Source organism: Pseudochaenichthys georgianus, chromosome 1 (assembly GCF_902827115.2).
Source record: "Pseudochaenichthys georgianus chromosome 1, fPseGeo1.2, whole genome shotgun sequence".
Lineage (NCBI taxonomy): Eukaryota > Metazoa > Chordata > Actinopteri > Perciformes > Channichthyidae > Pseudochaenichthys > Pseudochaenichthys georgianus.
The window spans coordinates 19,407,697-19,426,828 of NC_047503.1; the positions used below are offsets into that span (position 1 = coordinate 19,407,697).

At 40.5% G+C, this 19,132-nt stretch overlaps 1 protein-coding gene across 6 annotated transcripts in view; it reads left to right on the forward strand.

Moving 5' to 3' along the window:
- Nucleotides 1–16,834, forward strand: part of add3a (adducin 3 (gamma) a) — a 133,046-nt gene extending 116,212 nt beyond the window's left edge. For 4 of the 6 annotated variants that reach the window (XM_034110759.2, XM_034110690.2, XM_034110544.1 and 1 more), the window contains 7 exons: nucleotides 70–243; nucleotides 1,823–2,080; nucleotides 2,669–2,773; nucleotides 3,545–3,631; nucleotides 7,580–7,682; nucleotides 11,289–11,420; nucleotides 13,954–16,834. In XM_034110759.2, the coding sequence (XP_033966650.1) occupies nucleotides 70–243; nucleotides 1,823–2,080; nucleotides 2,669–2,773; nucleotides 3,545–3,631; nucleotides 7,580–7,682; nucleotides 11,289–11,420; nucleotides 13,954–14,204 (1,110 nt within the window). In that variant the 3' untranslated portion in view covers nucleotides 14,205–16,834. The remainder of the gene's footprint in view (nucleotides 1–69; nucleotides 244–1,822; nucleotides 2,081–2,668; nucleotides 2,774–3,544; nucleotides 3,632–7,579; nucleotides 7,683–11,288; nucleotides 11,421–13,953) is intronic. The other 2 variants (XM_034110774.1, XM_034110858.2) reach the window with 2 other exon arrangements.
- The last annotated feature ends 2,298 nt before the right edge of the window (nucleotides 16,835–19,132 follow it).

Here is a 19,132-nt window from a genome sequence, read left to right on the forward strand (position 1 = left end):
TTGTCTTTGTTTGTATTTTATTAGCCGCAGTGGATGCTCACAGACATTGTCCTCTCTTTGTGATTGTAGGTAAAGGCCATCTCGTGTGCTGGCAGCGTAGACAACCTGATAGTGCTGGACCAACAGAAGTACAAATCATCGACGCACGACATAACCACAACAGATATCAACATGTGTGGCCAGTACAAGTGGAAGTGTGGCGAGCTGGAGTTTGAGTCTCTGATGAGGATGCTGGATAACCTGGTGAGTCCACGGACATCAAACTGAGAATATCCCACATTCAACACAAACACGCTGATAGGAAAATAACACTTATCAAATGACTCGGGGTCATTAAGCAACTTGATTGGATTAACCATGTTCACACATGTTGTGTGTTTTATGAAGTGAGAATACTCAGAGGATTTCTTTTCCTTTGTTGACATCATGATGTGGCCTTTTGAGACATTTTAATACAAAACAAGTCCTTTTAAACTGATTTTGTATCAATTGTATTAAACGTAATGTCTGTTGGCTGAATGGCTTTGTCATTCATTACAAATAGAAAATAGCAACACAACCTATTAGCATTGCTTCAATGTATTACATCATGTTGTGCATGTCCTCTGAAGGTTACCTCCTTTGGGGTTGTTTTAATAATCACTCTTGTATTTATTGAAATCAACTAAAGAGGGTCTAGGTAGATACAGAGTTGGAAAAGGGCGCCCCCTACAGAAAGTAACGTGTATTATCAGAAAATACAGGGGACATGGTTAGGGTTAATGCTATGTGTGGGTACAAATGTCATTAAGTAAGCACAATTCAGAAACCGCTTGAGGAGGGAGAGATTTAATTTAAAGGACACAATTATACACACTAATGTTGCATCACCACAAAGAGATGTGGTCATTGGGGACTGTCTTCACTCTCTCTCCGTCTGAGCTCCTCTTCTTAGTCTCGTCACTGCTTGTCACCTTCTTACACATCCGACACTCTTCATCTCACTTATTTCTTTGTTTTTCTGCTCTTTCCTCTTTTGAGTCACTGCCTCTCAGCACTCTGAGACTCTAAACAGGGGTGAAATGACAGTAACTCCTCTCCACATCCCTTACTAGCAACAGGTTTACAGATCCAAAACACGAGCTGATTAAACGTGTAGAAAATGGGCGGCAAGATGTTGCGGGGAAAAGAACAGCTCAGCTGACTGTCTGCATAAAAAGAAGGGTGTCAATTCAAGTTAAAAGGTCCACTGTGACAATGGCGCTGACATGAATAGAGAAGGTCTAAACGGAACTTCACTGTCAAGCCGAGTGTGGAAAAACGTTCTGACGAACAGCAGGACCAAGTGAGAGTTCAGTGACGGAGAGAGAGAGGGGGAGATGAGAATAAAGAGGAGAGGGATGACTGGTGGAGGGGGGATGGAGAGAGAGGGTCAGACAGGAAATGGCTCTCTCGCTCTGTCCTCTGCTGCCAGAACCCTGTGGTCACACCACTGTCTCTCTTTCTCTTCCATTTCACTAACTGCGACACGGGCAGCTCAGCAAGCGTTACAGGAAGCAAGAGTCACAGAACAAATGCTCATTTCTGATCCTTCTGGTGCAAAAATGAAACACTGAATGCATCAGTATGCGTGTATAATGAAGTGAGCTACGATCTAACACCATTTATAATTCTCGTGGTGTAAACAGGATGGAGCACAGGTCAAATGGGGACTGCATAAACACATCAGAAAAGAACAAATGCATGAATTAGCCTCCATTGGATTATTTTTCCCTGGTCATTGCAAAACTTTAAACTCATACGAAAGGAAACGGACTAATTGTGATCTTGTTTCCTGCGTCAGGGCTACAGGACGGGCCACGCCTACAGACACCCCATCATGCGAGAGAAGCCCAGGCACAAGAGCGAGGTGGAGATCCCCGCCACGGTCACAGCGTTCATGTTCGAGGAGGACGGGGACTGTGCCACGCGGCTGCCCTTCAAGTTCCAGCAGCAGCGGCAGCAGAGGGAGAAGACGCGCTGGCTCAACTCGCCCAACAGCTACACCAAGGTCAACGTGGAGGGGGGGGAGGAGCAGCGCTACAACAGCAGGACCACCACGGTGTGTGTGTGTGTGTGTGTGTGTGTGTGTGTGTGTGTGTGTGTGTGTGTGTGTGTGTGTGTGTGTGTGTGTGTGTGTGTGTGTGTGTGTGGTGTGTGTGTGTGTGTGTGTGTGTGTGTGTGTGTGGTGTGTGTGTGTGTGTGTGTGTGTGTGTGTGTGTGTGTGTGTGTGTGTGTGTGTGTGTGTGTGTGTGATGATTTGAAAGACATGAGGTATTGTTTTCATTTCTAAAGGTTTGGAGATAACTGATGACTGATCTTTTTCCTAAGGGTTTAACATGTTTATTTACATTCATGATAGCCTGACTTGTCATCCAGTTTAGTGTACTTGAAAGTACTTTGTTTTGACTGGTTGATCCTGAGTGGTTACAACTTGATACCAGGTCGCCATCTACTGGCTGAATAAAGAACTGCATTTATTTTTGATTCAGTTGCCCAGGTTCATGTTTCTAGCTATTTAGTGCCTTAATGAAAGTGTTATATAAATGGGTTCTCATATAAATTGTCTCAGTAGAGTTCATACGTATATTTACAGTTTTGGCTGGTTTATGTTTTGAACAGATAGTGTTTATCTTACTTGTTTTCACAGTGGATGAAGGCTGAAGAGACAGGAACCCCGATCCGGATCGAGGACCCCAATCAGTTCGTCCCTCTCAACACAGATCCCAGTGAGGTGCAGCAGAAGAGGAACAAAGTGAGTCAAACTCCTCTCTTCTCTCAGCAGGTTTTCACATCTGAAAGTCCGAACAACATTCTTCTTTTGGTACATCTTGTAAAAAAAAAATATATATATATTTATTTGTAAAGCGCTTTGAGCATCTGGAAAAGCGCTATAATAAATGTAAGGAATTATTATTAATTCATTAATTATTATATATATATATATATATATATAATATATATAACCTATGTGAGCGGTGTAGACAGGCTCTCCCCTCCTTATTTGACATGTCGACACCAGGACTTTTTTGAGGAGATGCAGTGTTTGCCAAAATACAAACTGAAACAAGACAGTGTTCATTTCTCCTCATGCAGTCTGCTCTGTGTGCGGGGCATATACCGTCTCTTTCTCTCTCGCTGTACCAACAGCTTCACTAAGCTTTTCAAAACTGTGCTCCACTTCCCCTATCATTTGATAGCGTGGCGAAACTTCCTGTAACTATTCCAGAAGTCTGAACCATACAAGAAACGTTTAACATTCAATACAAAGTGGTTCAGTTATCTTCAGCACAACACCACTTCTTTATGTAGGTCCAAGATTCAGCATTCTGGGTCAGACGAGGTTTCACATTTGAAAGACACAAAACAACGTAGGTGTGAAAGGGCCCTCAGTGAGCACTGGACCATACAGGTTGTTCAGTCATTTATATTTGAAGTCTGAATGGTCTTGGCCTCAGTTTTAAATCAAAGAAAGTCACGAGTAACTTTTCCTGATGACGTCATTGTGTGTTTTGTCCTATCTCAGATCAGAGAGCAGAACCGGTTTGATATGATGACGTCCGGGCCGCGCTCTCAGCACCTTGCAGGAATCCCCATTGATGAACCGCGACGGGTAGGGGTTTCTTCCATTTTCATAACTTCAAATCAACAGGGTTCGTACGGGTGCTTGAAATCCTTGAAAATGCTTGAAATTTGACGTGGTGTTTTCAAGGTTGGGAAAGTGCTTGAATTTTGGGAATGGTGCTTGAAATTGAGATAAAGTGCTTGAAAATGTAAATGCTTTACTTTTACAATAAATTGCTGTCTGACTGAATAGTTCGCTTTTTAGATTAAAAGAAAATAATTGCTTCGCTTCTACATAAAACAGCTCCGCTGCACCTTCCCGCGCTATGCGCGCGACCTGCAAGTGTGTGTGTTACGTGTGACCTGGGCATTCTGATGAGAGAGATAGATGACTGTGTGCCAGGAGGTTGCAGTTTCAACGAGCGTTGGCTAGCAGAAGACAAATACAAGCCATGGCTAAGACGAGGGTCAAGCCCACGAGTAGCCTCCTGCAAAGTTTGCAAACATAACGATGGGAGAGTCTGCGCTGACGAGCCACATGAAAGGTACGCCGTAGTAGAGCATTTTAGATTAGGCTAACGTTGCATGTTACGTTTGTTTAAGCTAACGTTAGCGAGCTGAATAGCGAACTCCATGAGGGATAATAATAATTGCAGGGGACAATCATTTCAGGCTAATACGCTACCAGAGGTGGAGAAGTACTCAGATATTGTACTTGAGTAAAAGTAGAAGTACTCAGATATTGTACTTGAGTGAAATTATAAGTACTCAGATCTTGTACTTAGTAAAAGTAGAAGTACTCAGATCTTGTTCTTGAGTAAAAGTAGAAGTACTCAGATCTTGTACTTGAGTAAAAGTAGAAGTACTCAGATCTTGTACTTGAGTAAAAGTAGAAGTACTCAGATCGTGTAGTGAAATTATAAGTACTCAGATCTTGTACTTAGTAAAAGTAGAAGTACTCAGATCGTGTACTTGAGTAAAAGTAGAAGTACTCAGATCTTGTTCTTGAGTAAAAGTAGAAGTACTCAGATCGTGTACTTGAGTAAAAGTAGAAGTACTCAGATCTTGTTCTTGAGTAAAAGTAGAAGTACTCAGATCGTGTAGTGAAATTATAAGTACTCAGATCTTGTACTTAGTAAAAGTAGAAGTACTCAGATCGTGTACTTGAGTAAAAGTAGAAGTACTCAGATCTTGTTCTTGAGTAAAAGTAGAAGTACTCAGATCGTGTACTTGAGTAAAAGTAGAAGTACTCAGATCGTGTAGTGAAATTATAAGTACTCAGATCTTGTACTTAGTAAAAGTAGAAGTACTCAGATCGTGTACTTGAGTAAAAGTAGAAGTACTCAGATCTTGTTCTTGAGTAAAAGTAGAAGTACTCAGATCGTGTACTTGAGTAAAAGTAGAAGTACTCAGATCTTGTTCTTGAGTAAAAGTAGAAGTACTCAGATCGTGTAGTGAAATTATAAGTACTCAGATCTTGTACTTAGTAAAAGTAGAAGTACTCAGATCTTGTACTTAGTAAAAGTAGAAGTACTCAGGTCTTGTACTTGAGCAAAAGTAGAAGTACTCAGATCGTGTACTTGAGTAAAAGTAGAAGTACTCAGATCTTGTTCTTGAGTAAAAGTAGAAGTACTCAGATCTTGTACTTGAGTAAAAGTAGAAGTACTCAGAGTGTAGGAATACTCTGTTACAGTAAAAGTCCTGCATTCAAAATGTTCCTCAAGTGAAAATAGAAAAGTATTCTCATCAAAATATAGTGAAAGACAGTAAAAGTAGTATTTGTGCAGATTGGTCCATCTCAGAATAATATATATGATATGTTTTATAATGATTGATCATCAAAGTGTTCTCAAAGCTGGTGAAGGTGCAGCTAGTCTGAAGTACTTTGTAGACTGCAGGGTAGCTGGTGGATTTACTCCAGGTGGAACTAAAGTCTGATTTAACACTTGATTACATTTACCATCATTCATCCACATCTGTGAAGTAACTAAAGGTATTAAATACATGTAGTGGAGGAAAAGTACACCATGTACCTCTGAACTATAGAGGAGTAGAAGTACACCATGTACCTCTGAACTGTAGTGGAGTAGAAGTACACCATGTACCTCTGAACTGTAGTGCAGTAGAAGTACACCATGTACCTCTGAACTGTAGAGGAGTAGAAGTACACCATGTACCTCTGAACTGTAGAGAAGTAGAAGTACACCATGTACCTCTGACTTGCGTTCACTACCAACCTAAAAGTACCTCAACAATTAATCAATAATGTATTGAAAAGTTATTTGGCTGATTGTTTTATATTGGCTCAGCCAGGTATATGGGAGGCCCAGTCTACGTACAGATCACTAATTTTAAAATATTAAACTTAGTTTTCTTTACTTTAATTTTGCATCCTCGTGTAGAAGGCTATCACGAAACACACATGTGGTTGTTTATAGCATAAAGAACATCTGATTTAATGTGAGGTAGGGAAATAATCATTTGAGTATGTGTATATAAATATGTAATTTACAACAGCTGTAAGATCCTTGAAAAGCTGGAAAATGCACCTTGAAAATGCTTGAAAAGTGCTTGAATTTGACTTTGGAAAAGGTGTAAGAACCCTGAATCAAAAATACACTTTGTTTGCTAACCTTAAAACCTGCTTTTGGTCTGGTTTTGTCTGGTTTTGTTGAATGTCTACACTTGACCTGTAACACAAGAAATAACAATAAGCATTGTTTGATTTAACAAACCTAACAGATTTTCTTTGCTTCCTGCTGAAAGGGGTATCAGTTCAATGCAAGTTCTGTGGCAGCAAAAACGAGATCTTCATGGATTTTTAAGGCATTTTTTAAATAAATTTAAAATAAATAAATTATTTGAATTTACAAGTTACACACAGCCGCAATAAGTTACTGATGTTCTGCAGTGTGAAGTGTGTTTCTTTCCATTTTGATCAGAATCAGAGACTTTGACATATTTGACACTACACATGTAGGTAGAAGGATTCTGGCAAATAAAAAAATAAATAAAAAAAGCTCCACCAGTATGTGTCCGCCGCCCGGCTGCACTAAAGCAACACTGCACATTTCCCTAATTAGTTTTTTATTGAGCAATAACTCAAAGGTGTTCTCAGTTGTTCTGGCTGATTGGACACAAGTGGAAACACCTGTGTCGGCGTTTCTTTGGTGTGTTTAATCGTCTACATCAGGAGCAGAGACAGTCTAATGACACCTCTCAGCCACCAGGAGGAGGCAAGAGAGAACATCTAGTAGGTTGGAAGTGTTACTGTGCATAGCTATTAACAGGAACGATTGAATAAACAGTGATAAATAAATAGGAAAGACACAAGTTTAGACGTTCTCAATGCTGATGGTTCTGTGGCTGGTGTCTTGTGTTTGAAGGATCTGGTGCAGATAAACCTTCTGGTAAATATCCACAAGTGTTTTTAAATGTTTGCCATTTCAGTGGTGTCTTTTTTGTTCACACCTTTTCCCCGTTCAGAACAGAAAGACATGTTTTTATCATTGTGTCATTTTTGATGATTGACACAGAATTTTCACAAAATGTCCTTTTTGTTTATTCAAAGTTGAACTTGTTGTTTTCCTGCGTGTGAGATCTTGAAATGAGTTGTTATGTCTGTGCATGATGTTTTAAGGAGATATTTTAACACAAAAATCTAAGCAGACATGTTGGTATATGTGTTTTGTACTGTAGGTATGCATGCACGACTTGTTTTGTGAGTATGATGGTATGATGCACCAGTACACGTGTCGTGCTTTAACAGTGTTCATGTTTCCACAGTCTGTTAAAAAGATGTTGGTCTGCAGACTAATTAGTTGAGTCTGTGCAGAGATAGTGATAACATGAGTTCTGAGTGATGTGGGCGACACTTTTATCTTTATATGAGCCGTCTGAGTTCGGTTGTAATTACCCACTCAGACACAGTGCGTGCGTGTGTGCGTGTATGTGTGTGTGTGTGCCCCTCTCACCCCTCTCCCTGTCTCCCCCTCAGCCATACGTGCCCACAGAGGAGGAGCAGATGGTTCCCCTGCCTCCAAACCCCTTCAGTGAGCTGTCGGAGAAGAACGTGGAGAGGAGGCAGCTCGGCCCCAGTGGTACGACACACACACTTCAAAACACACACTTGGAAATACATGAAAACGCAAACACACCAGTGCAGATATTCATAGGTGTGTGGATTTTATTCTGAAATATTTCATGCTCAACTTGAAAACACCAAACCCAGTCACACTGAGAGACATATGGACTACACACACACACACACACACACACACACACACACACACACACACACACACACACACACACAGTCGAGTGACTTTTACTCAACGCCAAAGAATGTGAGCCGCAGACAACCCTATCGATATGTAAAGGATATTGTAAGGACAGATTATCGTGCAGATTTAAAACAATCAATCAATAATCAATCTGTGAAGCCACAATTTAGAAAGCTGCAGAAAGAGATTGGAGCCAGCGAGATTTGTCACCAGATTTCAGCGAGCAGCCGGTCTTTGCTGTCCCCAAAGATGTCCCTGCTGATATATCATCAACCAACATATCGGTTTATATTTTGGCAGAAAATTCAATTTGCCGCGTTTATGTGTTTATATGTAGGATTTTAACGCATCATTCATAATTTGTCTTTACATTTCACAAAATGCTGCTATTACGGTCGTCTAAGTCAAATTATTTTTAAAACTATGAAAAAATCCCGCACAGTATCTTTATCGCAATTCAACTCAAAACAACATCTGAGGTTTCAACGCGAAAAGCATTTGTTTAAACAAATAATATTGTCAAATGTACAATTATCATATTCAACCCCCCTGTTGTCTTCGGGTCAAATCTGACCGATGTACTACTTTCATCAATCATAACTTCTTTGTTTTACATTCGACTGCATTAAGGCTTCATGATATCCTTCACAGGAGACATTTGAACATATACAATTGCTGATCACCACTTTCATTACATTTTGGATGATTTAGTCAACTTTGTAACACCCATGGTGTTCCCGGTCAAAAATGACCGCCATAAAGAAAATGAATTAGTAACCATCCGGATCAGATAAAACACGCACACACATACTCTAAATGTGTTCCCCCCTTATGTGCCCAATCCCCCCATGTGAATCACACCTGTCACACACAAACACACACAATAGAAGGGTTAAATGTTTCCAAGATATTTCACTAGCCTCAAAAAATGTGTTCAGTGAATATAATAATATCAAAGTGCCACGCACACCAGGATACTAGGTTAGACGCTGATTTATTAACAGGTTCTTTTAAAAACAAGCCCCCCTCGATCTCTCCTGTAATCTTTCAATAAATACAAAAAGTGCCTTCCTTAATCTCCTGGTGTGTGCTGTAACTTTGATTTATTTTGGTTGACTTAACCCGGCCCAGCTGGCACCGAGGAGAGAAGCAGCGCTCTGCCCCGGGTTTACTGTTGCAAATAACTCTCTCTAACAAGTATCAGGCTTCTTCCCGCTATAGTCGGCTCCATGAGCTTTTCCATTTGTCTGGGAAAAAGAAGAGACCCTCTCCTCCAGATGTGAGCACGTCCCCTCTCCTCCAGATGTGAGCACGTCCTGCTGAAGCTGTTAAAGTTGTTAACAAGCACCATCTGACAACGTCAAGCACTCATAATCGGCTAAAACAGCTGGAGCAGATTTCAGACTGAGCCTGAAACCAAATCAGGATTTCTTTAAAGTGGCACATCTGCTTCTCCTCGTCCTCTTTCAACTTCGATTTGCAGATTGATGTCTGAACATTTTGAGTTTATATCTGGAGTCTCTCAGCAGTTTTATAATATCAGGGCCTGTTGCGCTACCCCATGGGACGCTCCCATATTCTAACACACGGTGTGTGTGTGTGTGTGTGTGTGTGTGTGTGTGTGTGTGTGTGTGTGTGTGTGTGTGTGTGTGTGTGTGTGTGTGTGTGTGTGTGTGTGTGTGTGTGTGTGTGTGTGTGTGTGTGTGTGTGTGTGTGTGTGTGTGTGTGTGTGTGTGTGTGTGTGTGTGTGTGTGTGTGTGTGTGTGTGTGTGTGTGTGTGTGTGTGTGTGTGTGTGTGTGTGTGTGTGTGTGTGTGTGTGTGTGTGTGTGTGTGTGTGTGTGTGTGTGTGTGTGTGTGTGTGTGTGTGTGTGTGTGTGTGTGTGTGTGTGTGTGTGTGTGTGTGTGTGTGTGTGTACACATGCACTGTAAGAGTGGCCGGTATGACTAAGATAGCAGACCGAACAGACAGCAGGCCTTCACACCCGCCACATGATCGGAGCCCGTTGCTATGACACTGTTGCCCCCACAGCCCCACCAATCCCCGGTGGCCAATCTGGGTGCAAGCTGGAGACCGTCTGTAGTGCCCTGATATATGCCTGGGCCACAAACACACACACGCACACACACATACAACCACACACACAAAGGTTTGCCTGTGATGAGGTGTGTCAAGTCCACCCTTCATTTTTGAAGTATAATTGTCAAATCTAATACAATTAGGCGCATGCGGTGAAGTATAAAGGAGCATACTGCAGCCATAATTGCTTTGAGGTGCACTTTTATTGGTCTAAGTACTTTTTAACGTGACACGCATGCAGCTTACTCTCTAATAAAAAATGCAACAACTTCAAACTGGGTTCACTCTTCAAAACGTGACTTTGTTTATGTTACATCTGACACAGATGTAACATGCACACACCAGGCTGTTATGCAACCCTGTTCTATATGCCGTGACGCTAACTGTATGTGTAACCCTGAATGTGCTAATTCATGTGTTGGGTGAGTGATATGGGAATGTCATTCATTCACACGTGTTTAAAACTAATGAAGCTGCTAAAGCTGAGCGAGACTCTAACATTTACTCTGTACAGAAGCTGTTTTAAAAGCTGATTTCATCATGTGAGTGATACAGAAACTTAGTCCAGAAGTGCTTAGTTACTTCAGGAGGCAGGAGTGGATCTTTTACAACAGTTTCCTTCGAAGAGTAAGGAAATGAAGCCCATAGAAAGTTTGTATTACCCCGCGAGAGGGTATCAGGGTCATATGGTTAATCAATGTCGCAATTCTATAAAAAGTAGATTTTCTAAATAATAAGGAGAGAATCAGTGACATAAAGCATATGTCTGTCAAATCGTATATACACAAATATTGTGACACAAATCTATATACTAATTAAATAGCTTTTTTGTGAATTTGTAACCAGAGATTGTTAAAAAGTATTATTTTGGTTAACACTAAACATCACATCCACCTATAATTCTCAGCCCTAGCTGTTGATATAGTTCATCTCCTTCTCTTTAAAAGTGCCTGATCATGCATCATATTTGAAAGCTTCATAATAAAGCGGTAATAATGACCCACTTTATTAGCAGGTGTTGTGTTAGCATGTGTCACAGGGAGCTAGCTGCTCTGGAAGGAACACCTTCAGCCCTTAGGTTTCAGCCCTGTGCATATCAGTGGGATCTTAAGGCTCAATACAATATTACAGCCACCAGGAGAATCACATGACAAGCGAGTGAGGATGAACAGACAAGGACTTTTGTAAATGTTGTGCCAAAGCAGCTGTGCATGGCCTGATTCTAACATGTGTGTTACCACTAATCTCTCAAACTCCCTCACCTCCTTCTCCCTTCACCCCCCTCCCCAACCTCTCATCCCACTCACCCCTGCTGTCGTCCTGCTACTTCAATCCTCTCCACCAGCCTGCAATCCCCTCATCCCTCCCTCCCCCCTGCCTGCAGATGGAGAGCACGAGCTAACCTCCGACGACGGCTCCTCTCTCTCTCAGTCTCTCTCTCTCCCCCAGTCTCTGCAAAGCACTCCAGCTAAAGAAGGTATAACTCACCCAGGGGGAGAGACACTGTGTCAGAAAGATCTTCAGTGCCTTGCTGTGTGTCTTTAACACCAGATGTGTGTTTAAGTGTGTGTGCAAATTAATATGAAATGGACTAAAAGCTCCCTATGCGATGGCTGATCCGTGCTATGAGGATGCAATGCTCCTACTGTAATGAAACCGCAATAATATCCCATCAACTCTATTCTAAACCTCATTAGATATGTTTCCTAAATACATAGCTGCTGTTGGTCATTAGAACTCATCCATACCCACCAGGAGTGATGAAACAACCTTTAGAGCACTTTCTCGCTCGAGTAACATAACCGAGGACAGTTTTTAAAGCACATGTTTATACATTTGAGAACACAAAGATTCAGATCCACCCGTTTCCATTCGTTTCAGTACACTATCAGAATCAAGTTGTAAGGACTTAGTTATTATTCATTACAGCAGCCATTTTCTTAACCTTACTTGAACTGCCTGCCTTGTTGGGGCATTCAGGGACATGTCACATTTCAGAAGTGGATGCCAAACCCACACCTTTTTAATTCAATACCAAATGTACATACATTAATTCATAATAGCTATGTTATCTTTATTCTTTGTCCTCTGGATTTGATTGTAAAGTAATGGTTTTACAATTTGGGAAAATGTTGATTTTATTGATTTACTTTGGCCAAGATTCAGAAAAAAATATCCGTACCACTCATGTCTTTACATAAAGTATAAAGCAAGAGCCAGGCGATGGTATGACATGCGCAGCATTAAGATGTTAAGCACAAATAAGTCTTCGATGACCTCATTGGCTTTAATTGAGAATTCAAATGTTATCGTTTTTAAAAAAACATACGTGTCACACAATAGCAAATTTAGTGTTTGACAGAGTTCAATAGTTACAATATGTGTGACCGATTTAATGATGAACAACATTTACATTTGTTTTCAAAATATTGATCACAAAGTCTTTAGCTAGCTAACTGTGCATCTTGAATGTTGAAGTGTCCTTATACGCACTGCCAACTCCAATTGTCTAAACAGACCTGCCGTTTTGGAAACATGAGCTTGCTATGATGTCACATCACATGATTTCTGGGTATTGAATGTCTCTTGCTGCCATTTAGATCTACAGTCCCATAGCTATTAGCCAGACATTCTTGTGTCTGACATTTGAAGCCAGTATGTTGCCTCTTGGAGAGACAAAGATCACAGCGGCCTCTCCACAGGTTGTAAATAATGACACTGAGATTGACTTCCTGTCAGCTTCCCCCCAGCACAAACACTCAAAACCACACAATGAGTAACAATTAATCCACAACGGCTCACACTGGCTCAGGGGACCCATATTCTCTGACTCCACAACTATGAGGTCAGCCTGTAGCTGTGATGAAACCAGGTCAATTGTTGTGTGAGTTGTTGTTAATTGTGTCTGCTTTTTTATTTTTACTCCGATGAAAATAACAGTCGTTTTTGTTTTCACACTTTATAATACAATAGGTGCATTCTCCACATATAGAAAGTGATGTGACATTAGCAGGACTGTTACGGTAACACTCATTAAGAGAGTGGTTTTTAGGATCAAAGGAGGACAGACTCTTGGCTAGTATCAGGTCACTGGATTTTAACACAGGCACGTCATTAAATATGTAAAGTACTGGGACAGCCTGTCTCTGCGAGTGAAGCAAAAGTTCATGGCGCAGTTCAGATGGTAACGGTGGGTGTAATGCAGCAAAGCCTCACATCGGTCACATGAGCATTGTGAGGTTAGACACAACCACATGAAGACCTGTAAAATACAACGCAACACAGTACTCCTGCAAATACTATAACTTGGAGAAGCGTATTAATATATTCTTATTTGATAGTGATAGACCATGGTAATAAACATTAGTAGTTGGCAAACATGCTAATTTAAGTCTTTTGTCCTTAGCCTATGACTTAGCATTTTAGTTGAGACTGCAGGAGAGTATTTGGTCGACTGTCTTTTTTAAGTTGGGCTTGTTTTTATTCTGTAATTATATTATTTACAAGCCGTTTCTGTCATTTGTTCTTAAAACTGTTACAGCTGTTCACGTTGGCAAGCTCAGTCCTTGTCTGATGGATTCATTACTGATAAATACTGATCAAATTAAACGGTTAGCATAAAAGTAAAAAGATAATATAATTGATTAAATGAATGATAAGGATTTGAAATTGCAAAAACTGGAAAGCCAAAAATTATACTTCGCATAACAACATATCCCTAAAGGTTTTTATGACTTATTTTAGCCTGTGCGTGCTGGTTTTAGTTTATTTTTGTTATTTCTCAACATATTATTTACCACAAATATATTTTATAGGAAATGTTTTATTTATACCATCAGATTTAGCATAGTCTACTCTATCATGAGAACTTTGTACTCACATTAGTCATATGAAGTGTCGGTCATACGTGTATTTATGAGTTGTGTGTCTGGCAGAAACAAGTGAAACTGACATGTCTTTGTTTCTTGTTCCGTGTCCTCATCTGACCTGTGTCCCCCCTCCCCCCTCAGACAACCACACCGGCCTTATGAACGGCAAAGAGGACCACGGCGACGTGGACACAGATCTGTGCAAGCGCGTGAGCCAGCTGACCACCAGCGTGGAGAGCGTGGAGATCACTGTGCGCTCGAGCGAGAAGATCAAAGAGGCGCTGTCCCCCGAGAGCTCGCCCTCCAAGTCGCCCAACACCAAGAAGAAGAAGAAGTTCCGCACCCCGTCCTTCCTGAAGATGAACAAAAAGAAAGAGAAGACGGAGGCCTGAGAGCAGACAGAGCGCCGTCTGAAGAAGAAGAAGAAGAAGAAGAAGAAGAAGAAGAAGAAGAAGAAGAAGAAGAAGAAGAAGAAGAAGAAGAAGAAGAAGAAGAAGAAGAAGAAGAAGAAGAAGAAGAAAGAGGGGCGGCAGCCGTTCTGTTAACGTCTGTGTTTTTACTTTGTCTCCGTTTTCAATGTCCTCTTATGTTTTTAATTTTATTTGAATTTTTTAACAAATGCTTTTATGTGCAAAAGGCAGTAGAACGGATTACATAAAAAAGGAATTGGTTTGCAACAGAAAAATCTCCTTCTGCAAAAAAAGACAATAATGTTTGTGAAAGTTTGTGACGAGCATGCGGTGCCACAGATTGAAGCTGCAGCAGGTTGGGGGTCTATAACCTCTTCACCTAGGCAGCACCCTAACAGTCCTCTTCAGAGGCCTTCGGGGTCATTTGAGGAGATTTAAATCCTGAATAACTGGCTCCTCTTGTGGTGTTTCCCAGGCCGAAAATATAACTTGAAACTGTGTTGTAAAACTGCACAAGTTGAAACTAGACCTTCTTTTAAGACTCCTCCGGTCTTTTAATGTTTTGTTTTCTGGTCACCTGACTCTGAATAGGGAACTGAGAGGCTGCATGAAATTTGAAGTCACACTGGAAATCTGGTCTCAGAAAAAACAGCCACAGGGTTTGAGTTGATTTATTGACTGAGAGGTTTTCTCACAGCTCTCTCCGAGCTTCTGTAACTTCTCTTCAGCTGATTGTGGTCGAACAAGAAGACGAGTTTAAGAGTGGATAGTGAGGACGAAGGCTGGCAGTTTAGCACAACTACGTTGACACAATCTCAGAATATTTATGTAGCATTTTCATATCTTCTCCTCTTCATCTCAATGTTTTTTTTATTTGGGGAGGGGGGTTGCCAAACTAAATGGAAGAAAAGAAAAACAATCTAACTTTAGTAAAGCGTCACTGTTTTTCATCTCATGAAATGTTATCTTTTTTTATCAAACACAAATTTGGTATTAGTCAACTCTGTTTTGTACTCATTTGTAAGTTTTAGAGAGAATTACAGATGTTACGCATGTTTTCTCTTTTTTGCAAGAACTGAATTTATACGGCTGACTATGTCCTGTAGTAATGCCCGATTGCTCAAATGTTATTCTAATAATACAGAGTACACACATTTACTATATAACACAGATATATGAAAACTGGATATGTTGGCTATAGATTTTTAACGATATATTTTTTATTTTATTGTGCTGCACTTTTCTCGTGGTATATAACATATTTAGTGGCAGGTGGTTTCACCAGTGAAGGAAATTGTGAAGTTTCTGATAAAAGATGTGCAAGTAGCAAGCGAGGCACCAGAGGTGCCAGAGAGAGGTCAGGACCCAGCAAGTGAGTCAAATGGAGAAAGAATTATCTTTCATTGGTGTCACATGTGAGGAATGATCTCTACTTCTCAACAAAACAGGAAGTGTAGTGCGGAAACGACCGGCAGTAGCCAGCTCAAATGAAAGTCATTGGGGGTCGTGGAGTTCGAAGAGGTGACATCTTTTAGTGTTTGTGTTTTTTTTAAGCCATATTGTAATAATTTTTTCCACCATTGTTTTTAATAATGAGACAAGGGTTGCGTTTCTCGTCTGCCTGCATGGGCGTCAAGGAGCCGAACAAAACCTCCCTAAAATCACCCCAGTGACTGCATCGACACCCCTCAGGCTCCCCAAACACTTGTTTCTGTAGCTGCATTTATAGCAGCTACGTTTCCTCTCTTAATTCTCCGTTTATTTCCTCCTGCAACCGGAACATTTTGGAGGTCATGTGGACATTATATTTGTATTGCTTGCTCTGCGAGCCCGCTTGTCATTCCAGCGTCTAAAGCCTCCCCTCATGTAATTTCTCTTGTAAACACGTTGGTGTGGTAACTGTCAGTTGACCCACAGTTGAACTCTGCAAAGCCAAAGTGTGATGGGTTGCCACATATTCTCCTCCCCCTGCAGTTTAACCAGATGTACCAATATCCCAGCTAGCAATGTGAAGTATTGGATTTGGGGGCAGGGTTTAGGGACACATCTTTAGCTGTGTTAAATGATAGCTTTTGGCTCTGGGTAAAGAGCTGAGGTCACACAACTGAGAGATAGAGAAAGGAGGTGTGAGTTTGGAAATGGAAGTGCTTATGTGTGTGTAGTAAATAGGAAAAACCTGACACTAACGCACCATGTTTTTATCACTCAAAATGTCTTCTTTTCTCAAACCATCTCTCCTTCTGGAAACTATTGTTTTCATCCTCCATTTGTATCGCAGTGCGCTTTTTTTCTTCTTTTAGTTTGCAGAGAGCACTAGGCTTTTTTATTAACCATTTTACGAGCATACATTTCTCCCAGATGAACTGAATGTGCATTGCATCCCTTTATTTTTCACCTCCTCTGTTTCCGACTGTTTGCACCTTGCTTTACTAATGCCTCTCTATCCATCTTTTTTCTGTTTAAAAAAAAATAAACTTTGCTTTGGCATGCCAGAATGAGCCAAGCTATTTTGTGACCTGTGAAAATCCTATATAAATGGTTATCTAATGGAGTTGCTATTAGATGTATTGCTAATCAGTGTAAATTCACAAATAAAACTGTATTTTAAGAAACGGACGCTCATTATTCATGTTTGTTCACCACAATTTGCCTCATGCCTCAAGCGTTCTTTTTAAGTTCAATATAATCCATACACACATGTTCTTTTATGCCATTATAATGAAGTGAGCAGGTATATAAAGTGTAAACAGTTTTAAAAGCCGCATGCTGAATTATTCATGATATATTACAGTATTTTAGAGGAGCTTCAAATAGAATGATCTTTCCTGAAATACTGTTCTTGAGGGTTAAATGAGCAGGAAAACTGGTGCCTTTTTCCCTCTATTCATGAGAATGAGTATATGTTTTGTGTGAATAGTTTAATCAGTAAGTCATGGCAAATGTATGGCAATACAAGAGAAATGTATCATAACATATGCATAGGAAATGCAGAAGCACTTGAGCAGCGATGCAGAGTGAGCACAATGACACTTGACACATTTAGATATGCATTGCTTTGAAAACAACGAGGGCAGTAAAAGAGAAGGTATTTTCTCAAATAAATTCACTCCTGAATGGTACCAATCAATATGAAATATATGTTGTTATTGACAGAAATACTGTGTTTTATTTTGTATCCCTGTAAATTGGTGTATACTTTAGTATTTGTTAAGCAGTGGTGGTGTCCGTGCAGGAGGACCTCCACAATGTTTACTGGTGTAGGAAAAAGAAACGTATTACCACTACTCCAAATTAGTTGTATTTTTTTTAAACTTCTCTAATCCCTGGTTAGTTTTTACCTATATAAGAAAATATTTAAATCAAACATTAACTAGTGCCTACTTTATTACCCACAATACAACTCTACCCCAGGGAGTTTAGTCCGTTGTCCTGTTATGCTAGCAGACGCTAATGTCGTAAGCTCACTTTTTTCTAACTTTATTTCCAAATGTGTACTTGTAAGCCCTTTCTAGGTTTCACCCCTTTTCGTTCTGTGCTCCAATAACAGTAGAGCAAGCTTGGTCACAGCAGAAACAACTTTCCCATTTCCTTTTAAACTGATATGCTACGTATGTTAGCTAAGATTACTATGTAACCTCCAGTACATTGTTGTCGCAAACTTGACCTACATATTACATTGTTTATTGTCACATCAAGCTGTTAACTTAACGTCATTAAGTTAGCTAATGTTAGCTACACATGAGCTAACTAGCTAGCCAACACTAAATAAAGAGGACCTAATATCAGATCACCAATGACGGTTGCTGATATATTTTTAAGATGATGTGAATCATCGTTAGCCAGACGAATTCAAGGCTAACATTACATGTTACTCATTAGACGCTTTTATCCAAAGCGACTTACATACTCAACACTGTGGACAATCCCCACAGGAGCAATTTGGGGTGAAGTGTCTTGCCCAGGGACACAACGACATGCTGACTGCAGTGGGGTTTGAACCTGTGCCCCCCTGATCCGAACAATAGCGTACTATTCCACTGCGCCACAGCCACCCCAACATTACTTTGTTTATATTATCTCTGTAAGTCTACGTTCAGCACAGAAGTAACTTTTTTGGTGGTAATTATTTTTGATATACACAAAGTCCAACCTCCTGACAAAAGTTGCCTTAGTGAAGGCTATCACCCTGAATATTTCCCTCAAATGCATACTGTACACACCTTGCGTTTGCTTCTTAGTGTTTCCTTTTTCAAGCTTGTCCTACATTGCAACTGTAACTAAGGGGGGCGAGACTTAGGATTGGATGCCTACTCAAGTAACATCACTTGAGAACATTTATCGGATCTTTCATATCTCCCTTTTAGTGCAACAAAGGCTTTATTCAACTTTTTCCACAGTTCCAAAGACCTTTAAACAGACGTTGATTTTTAAAATCAGTGGAGTTCCCCAGATTTAAAGTTCAACAATGGCTATGCTGTTCTAGTTGTTTTCTAGGTGTGACTTTTTGTTTGGCGTTCCTTAATGTGTCCACAGATGCTCTCTTTACTGCCAAAGAGTCTGCTCTTAACATCCAACTGCACTCTTTCCAGCCACAACGGGGACGTCCGTCTCCTGTTGGTAGAAACCTGTCCCATCTGTGATGCACAGCGAGCATGTACTTTCCACTAATTCCAGGAAACTTGGGACGTGTGTGTATATTAGCAGCCAATGTGCCTTGACTGCCTTTATATCCTCAGATGCAAAACTAAATATGCAAAATTAATTTCATGATATTATGTGCGAACGTCCCTGTGAGATGTCTTTCTCTGATCTTTCCTTATCTGTTAATTGACCATGAAATCGTTTTTACTCCTAACCCCAAACATGTCCCTTCCCTTACGTGTAGCGTCCTCAAATAATCTTCCCACCAA